The sequence below is a fragment of the Petromyzon marinus genome, chromosome 1, assembly GCF_048934315.1.
Source record: "Petromyzon marinus isolate PM22_M1 ecotype Great Lakes invasive population chromosome 1, UKy_Petmar_22M1.pri1.0, whole genome shotgun sequence".
Classification (NCBI taxonomy): domain Eukaryota; kingdom Metazoa; phylum Chordata; class Hyperoartia; order Petromyzontiformes; family Petromyzontidae; genus Petromyzon; species Petromyzon marinus.
In genome coordinates this window covers 4,787,375-4,802,798 of record NC_133667.1, presented here as the reverse complement: position 1 = coordinate 4,802,798, position 15,424 = coordinate 4,787,375, and the positions used below count along the sequence as shown (strand labels likewise).

Here is a 15,424-nt window from a genome sequence, read left to right as displayed (position 1 = left end):
ATCGCAACACAAGCAATCGTCATCAGGTAGAAAGATATCTACAGATGTATCTTTCTACCTGATGACGATTGATTGTGTTGCGATCGAAACGCCGTGATTTATTATTTATTTACCCTACGTGACTTTACAGAAAGAACCAAAGCGTATTCAATAATCGATTGTCTCTTTTTAACGTTGTGGTGAATTTTATCAGCTCAATGAGTTGTATGGTCCTATTAACACAGCAGTCTTGTTGAGACGAAAAGCTAACCGATCCCTAATCACGTGATCGATGTGCGAACCGCTGAAGCTCGGGGGAATGGATATCAGTTGTTCCCCCCCCCCCCCAACGTCCGTTGCTAACCTCTCCATCGTGATGCATCTCTTTTCTGCTTCAGAATGCAAAAACACGAAGTGCCTCGCAGCCTCACAATTTTGCCAGACGAGGACCGAGCAGGAAAGCGCCGATTCAGGTGAGGGAGACTCTCTGAGCCGTACTAGGCGAGGTGCATGCGGCCTGCATCTCATGTTGGAGATGCACGGTGACACGAGGGCGCAACCGTCCCTCACCCCACGAATGGCGAAGCGCAGCGATCCCGGCTCCTTCTGCACTCATCGCTGGCCACCTCTCCCCTCTCATCTCACTGTCTCACTACCGCATTCTCCACGATCTCTGCTACCTCTTCCTCTCTTATCACTCCACTCCCCTCCACACTGTCTCCTACCTTCCCCTCTGATCTCACTCCACTCCCCCTCCACGCTCTCTCCTACCTCTCATCTCACTCCACTGCCCTCTCTGTATTCTCCACTCGGCTTGATATCGAAGCCTCCCTGTCAACCTTCCCTCCGTGGGAGGCCCATCAGCTCGCTGCCCTTGAGAGCCACGTGTGGCCGATGCCTCGGCTGGAACTCAGGGGGCGAGTCGGCTCTGCCGGCTCCACGCTCTGATCCCCGAGCCAGCAGATGTACGAGTTCACTCCTCGCAGTGTTAATGGGGGGAGGGAGGCTTTGGGGGGCAGTCACAGTCCCTGGGTTCAAGCCGTGCTGTGCAGCAGTACCAAGTGGCTCGGTTCCATCAAGATCTCTAAGAGAGTACACTTATCAGATTGAAACATTTGCAAACTTTCATTAAAAGAGGAACAATTCGACCCTTCCTGGCGTCTGTTACGAAAGTCAACTTCTCTGTCGAGTGAAAGCATGTCCCTATTTTAGGCACGTGTTTATATGAAGTGGAATCTCCGCTTGTGCAACGTTATCCAATGCTAGCGGTTTCCAAACGAGCTTTAAAACAGGGTCAACCCCCACCACCTGCCACTGGACACCACGCAGCCAAAATAAATCCTGCCACCACCAACAGCTGTGAGCAGACCACCGGCCCTGGATCGTCTGTTGTACGGAATGGTTCCTCGCGGTAAAGCGACCATCAGTTTCTTATTTAGTTCTACGCAACTTTCTGTTTAACATCTGAAACCGCTCGTGTCTGGTCACAACGTGAATTTAAAATGTAGGTTTCCGGAATACTTGCGATCCCATATTTGTTTTGTGGGTGAGGTCACATTTGGAAGTTTTTATGCCAAAATTCTTGTCATGAACCCTCACTCGACGTGATTATCACCTTTACAAATATCATATTTGCACCTGGCCAATATATGGATCACATTCTGCTTGCTCGCTCCCTGTGCTGCAGAGTGCCAGATGCGACTCTGTATGGAGGCCAAGACGGAGTGCGAGGCGCCACTCAACAAGAACCTCTCTGGTGCTGAAGGTGAGAGACGGTCGACTCTGAATCGAAACGTCGACCTCTGGTTTTCAAGTCCAGGGGACTTAGCCATTGCACACAGGGTCGATTATAATTGAATTGAATCGTGCCCCTGCATTGGAACAATTCAAGGATTTGCTTGGTGAGGGGGTGGGGGTTGGAATTGAATAAAAAAATAAAGCCGCCCACGACAGTGGTTGCCATGTTGTGATTACTCTCGCCCGCAGTTAGAGAGCGGTGATGCATCTGAGAGGCTCTCACGTGGCCATGTGATGGACATAGTCCCTCGTGTTAAAGCGCCTGGGCCACTGTCTGTGTGCCGTGCGCTGCGTTTGTAGCACTGTGCAGCGTGCACACTCAGCTCTCTCGGCAGGTTCTTGGAGCAAATGGGCTAAACCCCGTTTGGAAATGACGTTATGAATAGGTAAATAATTCTAGAGTGACACATTAAGCTAAAATGCATGATCAGTAGGCATTTGTTGGGCAGAATTCAATGTGTTCATTGCACAGTAGCAGTGCGTGTTCCCTGCTATGACTAACGGATGAGAGACCTGAACAATGTCAGGAAATTGAACACAATTCTGAAAAGTGTGAAACAGAAGTGCATCGCAAGATGCGTACTCACCATTACATAGAGAGACAAGAAGAGCAACACGTGGATTGGAGAATGCACGCGAGTTAGAGAATACACGCGAGTTAGAGGGACCGTCGGCGTGCTGTGCACTGCCTGTTTCGAGTGTGCATGCACTGTTTCACCCCAGCGGTGGTAACACAGTCGGCGCTCCCCGGCCCCCTCTGTGCTGCTCTCAGTGTGCGAGGGGGACGGCTTCGACCGCACCGACCTGGACTGCCTCCTTCTGCACAGGAAGTCGATGGCGGAGCTGACCGGTGAGCTGGGACCTCGGCAGCATCGGCACAGCGAGCACACACACCTGCACGTGTACACACACCTGTCCATGTACACACACTCAATCACACCTGTCCATGTACACACACTCACTCACACCTGTCCATGTACACACACTCACCCACACCTGTGTACCTGCACACCAGCCCATTCCACATACCTGCACATACACACACCTACCCAGGTACACACACACCTGTCCAGATCCACACACACTTCCTCGTGTCTACCTGTCCACCAATACATCTGTCCACGCTCCCCTGCCCACATGTTAACCCACACACCTGCCTAGCTGTCATGGACGCATACCTGCACAGCACAGACATGGAGACCCCACACGTATTAAGTACTTCAATGCATTAATTCACAAACATTCTCACATAGCACTGGTCTGTGAGGCTTGTGGGCATGTGCTTGTGTGTATGCACGGGGGGGAGTGGTTGCGGAGCGGTTAGCACGCTCCGCTATGATCTTGTGCGACCTGGGTTCGATTCGCGCTCACGGTCAACAGCAGTGGCGATTATCTTAACCCTTTCCTGAGCCTCCCTCAGTTCGACTCAGCCTCAAATGAGTACCTGATATGATGTGTAAACATCGGCACTAGGGAGTCAAAAGCGGCCAGCAGTGGTGCTGGCCACTCACCCTCTCGGGTGCCGTGCCGGTTTTCATAGGTGCTCGCTAACAGCACTTGCTCCTACAGTCTGTTAAAGCTATACGGGGGATCTTTGTTTTTGTATGAATGTGAGGGATTGGTAGCGTAGTGGCTTGCGCGCTCCACTATCAACCAAGTGACATGGGGTCAACTCCTGAGCAGGGCTAATATCAGTGACAAGTCGTGTCTGCACTTGTCCTGGACCTCCTCCGGGTCCACTCAGCCTTCCAATGGGTACCTATTGCAGTGTGTAAAACATGAGCACTGCGGAGACAAAGATGGCCGCGCACAGTGCTGGCCACACCCCCTCGGGGCGCCTTGCCCTTCTCAATAGCTGCTCAGTGGCAACAGCTGTCCCAGCAGTCTCTGAGTGAACGCCGCGATCTTTGCGGGTGTGCGCGTGTGCGAGCAGATTGCAAGGCTCAGGGCTACTTGAAGGTCAAACGCGAGTGTTTCAACAGGGTGTGGTCGAACATCGTCCGCACTCAGGGTGAGTGCAGCGGTGCTGCTGGCGTCTCACCACGCCCGCTCCCGTGGGCCGGGGCTGGCCCAGTGCACTCCGTGTGCTGGCTGCCCGTGAGCGGCGCACAGCGGCACCGCTCAGGGCCAACCCGGCGTGATCCTCGCTCCCTCGCAGGGGAGACACCACTGCAATCCATAGCCACAGGCACAGCGCGTAGTCATAGCCATAGCGGTGATCGGCGCACCACCGCGATGTGAACTCTGCAGCCCGAGGTCCATTCAAAAGCCACGGCGAACGTCGGCGGCGAGTTGCATCTCAACCAGTCCTGGCACCTTCACGAACCTACAATGACCAGCTTGGTGAAGTATGGTCAAACAACACCCATGACCGATACGGCATGGGGAGGCCTTTGTCCACAAATTGACTGTAAATTGTTTTGCATTCACTTCAGCTCACTCTTAATTACAGAGCCTTCCACTGTCAATGTCACCAAATGGTGCCCAGTAATGCCTGAATTGTGTCTCCCATAAAATCAAATCGTTAACTCGCATAGCTACGTAGGGGTCATCATTAGTACAGTCTTGAAGTTAATTAAGTTAATTTATTGAATAAGAAGAGTCGATACAATATGGTAGTTGATGAAATGTGTTTCTTGGCCATTGTGAGATTTTTAAAAAAGTGCCACTCCATCTGCTGCTGTGAAATGTAAAACACCACACGGGTTACATTCCTGTGAACACGACGTGTATGCTGCATGGGCTATGGCGACACTTGCAAGGAACTGAGGGGATTTTGAACAATTCCCATATGGCCTGGAGCACCGCTCTCAATGCAGTACAGGCAAATTGTCAGGCACCGTGCAGTAGAGCGGCACGCACTCCCGGTGTGTGTTCCACTGCCCACGGAGACGCTCGTGTACCATACTGCATCGCGTTGTGATATCCTGAGCTGTGTGGTGTCAGTGTGAGGAGGGGAGCCCCACCAGAAGTGGAACTGGGGTCACAGCGGGGTATGGGTGAGACCAGGGGTGCCTGGTTGTGTGGATGAGTGGTGGTGCAGTGGTTAGCGCACCGTGCTCTGAACCTGGTGACCTGAGCTTGATGCTTGACCACGGTAGCAATCAGTGGGGAGTAATCTCTGAACCAGTCCTGGGCCTCCGTTGTGCAATGTGTAAACATCAGCACTGGGTAGCCACACGACCCACTCATGTGACACGTCAGCCTTCATAGGTGCTCACTAACAGCACTTGCCCCATGAGTCTGGTGGCGGCTGTACTAGCGGTGCGTGTCTTGTGTTTCTCCCCTCCTCCCAATGCAGCTGAAGCCCTGCTGAAGCGGCCGCACGTCTCCGACGACCTTGTGGGTGAGTATCTCTCCTCCAATCCCACCACGGCTGACCAACCCTCACCCACCCATCCACACCTCCTCTGTCGTGTCTCCAGCGTGACCCATCTGTTGGTGTTCCCATGCCATCTCAACTGCCCAGGCCCGACTTCCACCCTCATAAAAAAACCCTTTAGAGTTTAGAGGCAACTGGCTCTTTGTACAACTTGGTAAAGACCACCACTGGCCAACTCGATTGTCTTTTACAGGAGCCAAGAGCACAGTTGGGCTCTTTATTGAACCTGAACAAACTTACTACCATCCCCAAATCCATCAAAGCACTTTCCAAACTTCACCTGACCACTAACAACCCCCGTGCTTCAGAGTCACGGACAATTATGTCTGTGAAATAGTGTACACATATATTGCATTATTGTTTAAAAATTAACTAACATCCCAATGCAGGACCATCCTAAAGAGTAAGCATCAGACTGAGCGAGGTTTACCTGGGTTGAATAATTGTCACTTTTATTTGAGAGCGCGCTGTCAATGCTGTGAGTGCCTCTGTGCATGAGCGTTTTTCAGTCGCGTCTCTGTGCGTCCTCTGTGCAGAATGCGCGCTCAGCAGCTGCTTCAACAACACGGAATGCTTCCACAACTACCACCACGAGCTCGCTCAGAACCCCGGTGAGCAGGGAGGTTCCTTCCTTCCCCCTGCTACCCCTCCACCCACCCATGCCTCCACAGCTCCCACTCCCCCCACTCCCCCGTGACCCGAGGCTGGGCCGTGTTGCGAGCGCCCTGGTGGCTGAGAGCACGATTCCCGTGTAGGGCAGGGAGACTGATGAGGGCTGTAGGTACACCGCGTCTATCCATCGATTCATTCCGACTCTTAATGCTCACGATACATGCATCGACATGCTTGCATAAGAATTTATGTTTTTATATTTATATAACTGTATGGATATCTCTCACTGGGTGCCCTGTGTGTGTGTAGATTTCTCTCACTGGGTGCTCTGTTTATGTGTGTGGATATCTCTCACTGGGTGCCCTGTGTGTGTGTGGATATTTCTCACTGGGTGCCCTGTGTGTGTGTGGATATATCTCACTGGGTGCCCTGTGTGTGTGTGTGCCTCGTGTGTAGCGTCTCACCGGGTGTTCAACCTCACGCTGTGCGCATTCGTCTCCACCGACTACCCACTTGGTGAGTCCCGCACCGTGAGCCCTTCGCAGGACACACAGACAACGCTCAAGTATTTGTTTTAAAAACCTAAGCCACGTTCCTAAGCACAGCACCCGGGCCAGGGTGAAAACCTGGGGGTGAGTGGCTGAGCGGTGGCCATGCCTCACCGCGTGCTCGTGCTGTCTCCTTCTTGGTGTTGTTGTCCATCGGTGCAGAGTGCGACCACCGCAACTGTACCCTGGACATCGCCGCCTGCAAGCACCTGGACACGGCGAGCATGCCGGGTACGTGCGCGCACACGCACACGTGACCTGGAGCGCACGCAAGCACGAGTACACACAACACGCGCCGTCAATGCTCATGATTCGTCGAACAGGATCGATCCCTGTGCTCTTCGCACAAACGTAGAAGCGTTCGCGTGGGAATCGTTGAAGTGTCATATAGCCAAATTATGTGCGTATAGAGGTGGAGTGGCGGTGCAGTGGTTAGCGCACTGCACGACGTAACCCGGCAAGTTCGATTTCCAGCCACGGCTAACATCAGTGGCGAGCGGCATCTGACCCGGCACTGGGTGTCCCGTCAATTCAACCAGCAGTGGCCAGCGCGGTGAAGTATGGCTAAACAACCCCCGTTACCGACGGCGCAGGGATCATTTCATCCAACAGTGGACGGACAAAGCGCTGTTCACTGCCATGGTCGATGTGACACTCCTCGCTTGCATGGAACGGTTTCCTCTGCAGTGGAGCGGGCAGGGCGAGTGTCGCTGCACGGCGCTGAGCGGGGACCGCGCGTGGGGCGGGGCTCACGCCGGGCCCTCCCCTTTTAAAACGACTCTGGCCGCTACAGTTGTGCGCTCGTGTGAATGTGTGTGTGTTGACACTCGTGTTTGTATTTGTGTCTCTACCAGCTGGAGCTGTGGTTGCAGTGGTGCTGGTCGTTCTGGTGGTTCCGGTGGTACTGGTTCTGGTCATCCTCTACTTGCGAAGACGTGAGAACCAGCGCTTCAGATGTATTACACAAAAAACAAAGATTCCCCGTATAGCCTTAACATACTGTTGGAGCAAGTGCTGTTAGCGAACACCTATGAAGGCTGGGACGGCACAGGAAGGGTGGTTGGGTGGCCAGCACCACACCGTTGTCTCCATAGTAGTGATGTTTACACACCGCACCAGGTACTACTTTGAGGCTGAGTCGACCTCGGGGAGCCCCAGAACCGGTTCAGATCATCACTGGTGTTGGCCGTGAGCAGGAATCGAACTTGAGTCACCTGGTTTGTAGCGCAGATGTTGCACTACCGCTCTGTGTCTTTGTCACAAAGACACACACACACTCACACATGTGCACACACGAACAGGACAGGCTGTACTGCTCTGTGTGCCACATCTGCCAGCTTATGTGCATGTTATTTGTAGCGCACTGCATTTGCAATCCAGAAGTCGCCAGCAGTTGAAACAATGCTACAAGTTTCTTAAACCCCCCCCCCCCCCACCTCTGTCCACCGAGCAGTGTCAATGGGTACGCCACAGTCAATCGGCAGGTCGCGGTGTGATGGGGTAAAGTGTGTGTACTCCCACACCTTACAAGAAGCATCAACAGCTTTTGTTCGGCTAGATAGAGGGGGCTAAACGGGTGTAACACGGGCTAGCGCCCTGTTAACTATTGTTTAAGGGCGCTTTATACATTTTAATAATTATTATTAGAGAAGCAATGGAATGATGTGGCACGAAAGGAAAGGGAGCTGAGTGGACTTGTCAATGATTGGTACCAGCGGTATCAAGATCGGCCTCTATGGAGGAGGATCGTGAAGGACGTTACTGGGCAGTTGGATGTAGTCACCCTCTAGCAACAATAAAAGGCAGAGGAGCAATGCTCACAACAATGAGCGCAGAGCCATTAGGCTAAAACACAGCAAGTTGGCACAGTAGAGGCACAGGTAGTTTGTCAGCCAGTCATCTCAGTCAACCCAATGCACTTTCTGGTATTGTCCCCCGACCTCCTGCCAGGCGGGCGTTTGACACTTCACGTGGCATTAAAGTGCACATAGCCTGGCACATGCGCTGTGGTGACATTACCGCCAACTAGTGGCGAATGGCGGTTGTTGTCGGTGATTGTAGCTGTGGTGGTTACAGTTGTGGTGGTTTTGGCAGCAGTTGTGGTTGCAGTCGTTGTGTGGTAATGACTGTGGTGGTTGCGGTAGCGGTTGTGGTGGTTGTGCTTGCTGTGGTTGTGGTTGATGTGGTTGCTGTGGTTGTGGTTGCTGTGGTTGTGCTGCTGTGGTTGTGGTTGCTGTGGTTGTGCTACTGTGCGTCCGCTCCACTGAGTCACGTGCTGCCTCCTCCCCTGCCCTTGTCCCCAGGGAGGCGGAGAGCGAGCCAGGGGGGGTACAGCAGCACCAGATGTGAGTGTGCGCGCTCACCACAGCAGCAGCGGGGGGGGGGGGGCACACAGAGGATGTGCAACGCTGAGATCAAGGAGAGCCAGAGATGGGGGGAACATCGCCCATCTCAGATTTACTGACAGCACGGTCTCCGTAGCTACGGCGCGACGACACGGACAGCGGTCCCACGCCTCGGCTCCAGCGCTTCCCAACCCGATTTGTGTGCTTCTCAGTTTTTGTTCCATCTTCATGTTCTCACGAGAGTAGCGCCGTCAGGTGGCTGTACGCGAGACTGCACGATGGATTTTAAAATCCCTAGCAAATAAATTAAATGAGCGACTCAATGACTACCTCCTTTTCAGCTCCAGTAACTCACCGGTCCCTTGCAATAGAGATAATGAATTATAGCGCATGCTGATTTAACACACGCGTTTCATTTTGATAGGTCATAGTTAAAATTTTACTTCGTGCACATTACACGTAGGCCACAGCTCAAGGAGCATTACACATTCATCGTGTAATTATTATTTTAACTTAATGTGGATAGTTTTTTGTCTCCCGTGTGATTGCGGTGTTATCACAGCGGCCTAGGTGCAGGGCTGTGGGGAGAGAAACTCGAGGTCAAGGAGCTGCTGCTCTTCCTTCTCTCCTACGGATTCTACCCTGAGAGCAGCTCGGGACATTCGGTGCTTCCCCTGCACTTCCAGTGACAACATCACCAAGAAACATGGCTCCAGGAGCAACCTCACTGAGCACCACACCTTCAGAAGCAACCTCACCGAGCTCCACACCTTCAGAAGCAACCTCACTGAGCCCTACACCTTCAGGAGCAACCTCACTGAGCTCCACACCTTCAGGAGCAACCTCACTGAGCCCCACACCTTCAGAAGCAACCTCACTGAGCACCGCACCTCCAGGAGGAGGCTGGAGCTGGGATAAGTTCCCGTGGTGGTGATGTCTCTCTGAGTCACCATCCCAGCCACTCGCCTCGGCTGGCAGCTCGCTGTGCCTCCTCCCACTGCGGTTGAATGTTGGTGTTGTTTAAATTGAACTTATTTTCAAAGTTTTGTTATCATTCAGTCTTTAGTTTTAGGCTCGAGTTTAACTATTTTAGTTGTTAGCTTTAGGTTAAGGCACCGGCGTATGATGTATTTATTGTCTTTAAATATTACATTTTCATATTCAGTAATCGTTCCTCAAATTTACTAATTTGTATTTAATAAGAAGTCTGAGTTAGAATGTTGCCATCCTCACACGACAGCACTCATTGCTGTTGTAAATTCCACAGTAACAGGTCAGGGAACACTTTCTCATTATCACAACCGCGACTGACTTCCTACAAACCAATTTTACAAACCCCAATGGGAATATAGATTCGTTCAGTTCCTGCCCGATCAGGATTTCAACTTGCGACCCGTCATGGTGAGTTGAGCTCTCAAACCACGATGCCATCGGATGCCTCCATGTCCGACATCGGCATCATCATCACCACCGGTCCCTTAACCGTGGCACTGTGGGGGCTCCAGTGATGCTTTGGCGTTCAACTCTCTCCACCTCTCGCGGTCAACGTCTGTGACTGACCACCTAATGTTCATGTCACCTCCACGCGAAGTTATTCACCCGAACAATGGGCAGTGCGTGGCAGTCATTGGAAGCACCGCATCTCTAAAATTATTCCAAGACTCACAGCTATAGAATGTAAATTACTACCGTTCATGCAATGGACAACAGTAATATCTAAATCATTATATCAACAGCATTATGTTTCAAATACAATTACAAGCAAACTGAGGCCGTTGTGGTAATGTGAGCCGGCACAGGAAGCAGCAGGATCTGATCGTAAAATGAGAACTCAATTCACCACACGTGGCATCTCATGGCACAAGGCTCATTTTCTCAGACCATTGCAGTTCTGATTAAATACTTCTAGTTGTCCTGCGATTAACGCGGTTGGCCACGTACGATGCGAAAGAAGTTCAACATACGTACGTAGAGAATGCAGCATGAATTGTCATGAATTAACAGGAATTCTCCAAGTGGAGTTGACTTAAATATCACTGCCACCTAACGACCCAACATCCCCTCTCAGTTGCCAACCATCGCTCCCTGTGCCCTCTCATCTCGACCCGGCCTCTCTACTCCTCCCCTCTCTCTCACGGGCAGCCGTTTCCCTCCACAAGCACAAATCGTGAAGATGTTGCGAGTTCGACAGCGACATCCCACGTGTTACCACAGCCGTTACACATTACCCGGCACGTGTCACTTTGAGGGCTTTCATATTGGTCAGCCAATGTCAGATTATTAGTTTGTAAAATTTAAGAAAAGTGTGTTTTGAAATGGATATATGAAGTTACATGTTTTCTTGGTGGGGGTTTTAATCCACAGAATAGCATGCGCCGTTCATTGCGTATTAGCAGATGCGTTCGTGACGTCTGACCATAAATCATAAAACCGTGAGCACTCAGACTGTGGGCTTGCCGAGTCGGTGTTGGGTGCTGCAGTGCATTCTGTGTAGGGTACCCTGTTTTTTCTCCATTAAGGCAAAATGTGCTCATTTATAATTTATAATGTTATTTATATTGTTTTTAATGTATATACAGTACAACCTTGCATATCTGACCATCAACTATCCACTTTGCCCAATTAACCACCACACCCAGCGCTGTGCTTGTGCACGGTGTAGCGGTCATCTTCGATTGATGCTCACATATTTGACCTTTACATAAATCTGACCTTTATCCACCTGTCGTTCAGTCTGTAGCAAGTCAAATATGTGACGCACTAACAGAAACGACATCAGTGCGACCACCACAGCTAACGTGAGCACGTTTTGCAGGGTGCGCAGTGGCAGCGTGACCCCAATCTGGGGAATTTTTCAGTGCAGAGCTTGAGGAGAACAAATCGGTTTAGTGAAACCAATTTGATCAAGTCACCTAAAGCCCACATTACAGCCACTCATTTCTGAACATGTTCTAAATTATAACCCACCTCAACTTGAGGAGTCTGCCACAGGTGACATCATCGTGTGTTGTGGGGCTGCCCGGCACCAACAAGCTGACAAACCATGTGTACATCAATAGAGCTTCCACTCTGGTTGGGGCTGTATAATTGTATCAAAACACCTTGGAGGTGGGGCTTTCATATATTTTGTGAATGTATTTTGTTGACAATTTTTTACGAAAACCTTTCACTCTGGCAAAGTTGGTAAAAGGTGCGTTCACGTTTTGTAGGGATTGCTTCAGGGTTTTGTATTTTTTTTTTAAACAAATATCCTCTGTTTGGACAGAGAGACATCCCCTTGTCTCTTGCCTTAAACATTGGGAAACCGTGATGTGTATTGCATCTGAGCTGCTCGCTATCCAATATAATAATGTTGCATTGCTGCAGCTCATTGACAATAACCATGTCCATTCAAACGACCAGTCACAGTCGTCTTGCTCAAACAAGCATTGCGTGGTGCTCTACTCGGTTAATGGACCTGAGCTCGCAATGGAAATTCCACATCCCTATGACAGGGACCAGACTATCCGCTGGCGGCAACGCTGCTTGGGTTATTGTGACATCAAATCCGAAGCGGAGGTGGCCTCAGCTTGACCCAAACTGTGCACGGCGCTCCCCTTAACGAAGCGCTCAACGAAAGTGAACAGTCACCAACGCGCATCACACTTCGTGATTTAACAGTTTGTATGGCGCAGGACGAGAAAATGTGAGGGGGCGATTTCCAACGATGTTGATAATCGGGATTAATTGTTTCTGCTCTTTACAAAATGTATATTATACATTCATTTAAGCATTTTAAAACTAGTGAAGTAGACATTCTTTCGTAAGGAATGGCTGTGTTGCTATAGTAATGCAGCCTGCATCACGACCTCTTTGTTTGGGGCCACGCCAAGCTGGCGGTGATTGGCTCGAATCTCCACGCGGCCACATGCCCCAGGGTGCGGCGCGCGGAGTTAAATCGGCGGTGCCGCTCGCACAAGCGGACTCCGAGTTGCCCGGCCTCTCGCGGTGTCGCTGCCCCCAGCAGGCACCCTGAAGCTGCACATTCTGCCCGTGCCTCAGCTCCGTCCTTTCACACGAACCCTTCACCAGTAGCTGCTGCGACTTCTGTGGCCGGTGACACAACAATGAGTCACGTCATTCTTATTTATTTCACATTTGCTGTTGATCGTGACCGTGCCAAACACAGTCGTGTTGTTTGTTCGGAGGGGTGATCTAGAGACTGGTTGAACGCACGATGAGTTGAGATTTATTGCAGCGAGAAATGCGCTGCTGCATGTTGGCTTCCCACATCTGCTGCTGGTCCACGTTGTGAGGGCAGGGGCCGTGATGCCTCCGCTTAGGGAGTCTCCGCGTTGTTGGCGATGGAGACAGCGGAATGCTGTCTCACCAGAAAGCGGACGACTCGAATCCGTGAGGCGATCCTTGCTTTGTGTTTCTCAGAAGCCGTGGGGCCCCCTCGAACCCTCGTCGAGAGACTCCCAACAACTGTTGAGTCTCAATGTTGATCTGGGGCCCCTCGACTTCGTTGTCGATGTTGTGTCAGTGTCCACTGGTACCCAAAGTATTCCACGTACAGTCCGCGCCATGATGGGTGTTATAGGCAGCGAGGCCACTTTGATCATGATGGCAAGTGTAGTGTATGGGGCCGTCCATAAATGACATGACGCGATTTTTGCCCCCCCCCCTCCCTCAAATATGACGTCACAAAGCTCTGCCCCCCCTCCCCCCCAAAACCATATTCATATTTTGAAAATAAAACAAGCTTCAAATCGCTTCAAACTATTGGCATTGTAGTGCGTATTTAATGTGCACTCTGATGTTGTAGGAGTGTTATGACAATTAGTGTTGTTATAGCAATTCAATATTCATTAAAGTTCTGCATTTTGATGTGACGTCACATTTCTGAACCCCACCACCTCGTCACACATCGTCCCAAATGTCTGACCCACCCCCCCCCAGGTGCGTGACGTCATTTATGGACGGCCCCTATGTCGACTGAGGCGCACACACACTGTTGTAGGAGGCAACGCGTTTATTAAACAATTCACTGTACACCGGATTCTGTTGCTAAGTGGGGCTAACTTGTCCTAGGCTGCTCACTATGCACGTGCCTGTTCACTCGTGACCCCCGACACGAGCCCCGAGTCCCACTGACGCCCCCCATGTCTCGTGGCCCCCGCCCCTTGCTGTATAAAGGCCGGCGCTCCCCGCTTCCGGCTACTCTCCCTTGACTCCTCCCATCGAGGCACCGCTTCAGGTCACGTGCCCTTGACTCCTCCAATCGAGGTCCACTTCCGGTCACGTGCCCTCAGCTCGTCCAATCGAGGCCTGCTTTCGGTCACGTGCCCTTAGCTCGTCCAATTGAGGCACCACTTCACGTCACGTGACCTTAGCTCGTCCAATTGAGGCCCGCTCCTGGTCACGTGCCCTTAGCGCGTCCAATCGGGGCACCCGGCGCCCCTCCAGCACTGTAGCTGGCGCGACCCACAGAGACATTTAACTGTCTCCGCTTACAGTTGTGATATATATTTTTGGTTCTTTCGGTAAAGTCACGTAGAAGGGAAACAATAAAATAATAAAAATATAAAACAATAAAATTCTCACGACGTTTCGACTGCAACACAAGCACTCATCATCAGGTGTGAAAACCACACCTGATGATGATTTTTTATATTTATATTATTTTATTGTTTCCCTTCTACGTGACTTTACCGAAAGAACCAAGAATATGAATCCCTGCAGTCATGAAAGCTTTAAAAAAAATTAGTAGTGGCTGTGTTCACGACACTACAAAAGTAACAATATCAACTGTTGTACAGTACTTCTATGGCCCCACGTCTACACCCCCCACCCTCACCCCACCCACACTCACCATGGTGAGGCGTGCTCTAGTACCCCCCACGTCTACACTCCTCACCCTCACCTCACTCACACTCACCAACGTGAGGCGTGCTCTAGTACCCCCACGTCTACACTCCTCACCCCACTCCCACTCACTAAGGTGAGGCGTGCTCTAGTACCCCCCACGTCTACACTCCTCACCCCACCCACACTCACCAAAGTGAGGCGTGCTCTCGAACCCGGCCCTTAGAAGGACATCGGCTCTGAGGCTCTGGGGTGACACCTCTGGCCTGCTCTGCCGGCCCTGAGAAGGACTGCGGGTCAGAGGAGTTCCAGGGTCTACCTAGCCGGTCTTCAGTCTTCAACTGGGTCTTCGGACTTCGGCTCGTGAACACTGCCCCTATCTCTCTGGCTCCCCGTCTTTTATACCAATTCCCCACCGAGGAGCGGGGTTCTGAGGGATCATAGCACACCCCGCAGCCCCCACCCGTTGGGAAGGCACGCGGGGATCCAAAGCCCACAGCCCCCTGCGGGTAAGCCAAGGGTGCTAGCTGTAACCGATGTGTGTTTGTCCAGTAACACCACTACACATGGACAGCCACTTTGCCAATCCATGACTCGATAAGGGCCTCTATACGCCGGTGCGGGTTGTGGGGCTTAGTTGACTCTGCCTAGCAGCATGTTAATGTTATAACCTTTCCCATAGTCATAATCCAAGCCCTGATCCCTAAGCCTCGTTATAACCCTCCATGTCATCTTAGCCTCATCTATAATAGGCTTAATGGTATAATCACAATCCTGGCCTTAATCAAAATGCTAAACAATGTCCCGTTGTGACTCATCGCCAATGTTGATTCACAGAAAGAGCCTCCAGATTGAGCAGCATCACTTACTCACGGTGCCACTTCTCTACATTGTCAATCAAATGCGTCGGAGCA

At 51.3% G+C, this 15,424-nt stretch overlaps 1 protein-coding gene across 2 annotated transcripts in view; it reads left to right on the top strand.

The window, feature by feature from the left end:
* LOC142906351 (uncharacterized) overlaps positions 1–13,366 on the top strand; it is a 34,446-nt gene extending 21,080 nt beyond the window's left edge. For both annotated transcript variants that reach the window (XM_076054057.1, XM_076054018.1), the window contains 11 exons: positions 378–452; positions 1,667–1,744; positions 2,549–2,626; positions 3,710–3,787; positions 5,078–5,122; positions 5,695–5,769; positions 6,227–6,286; positions 6,481–6,549; positions 7,173–7,253; positions 8,622–8,663; positions 9,226–13,366. In XM_076054057.1, coding sequence (XP_075910172.1) covers positions 378–452; positions 1,667–1,744; positions 2,549–2,626; positions 3,710–3,787; positions 5,078–5,122; positions 5,695–5,769; positions 6,227–6,286; positions 6,481–6,549; positions 7,173–7,253; positions 8,622–8,663; positions 9,226–9,233 — 689 coding nt within the window. In that variant the 3' untranslated portion in view covers positions 9,234–13,366. The remainder of the gene's footprint in view (positions 1–377; positions 453–1,666; positions 1,745–2,548; positions 2,627–3,709; positions 3,788–5,077; positions 5,123–5,694; positions 5,770–6,226; positions 6,287–6,480; positions 6,550–7,172; positions 7,254–8,621; positions 8,664–9,225) is intronic.
* Positions 13,367–15,424: the final 2,058 nt, after the last annotated feature.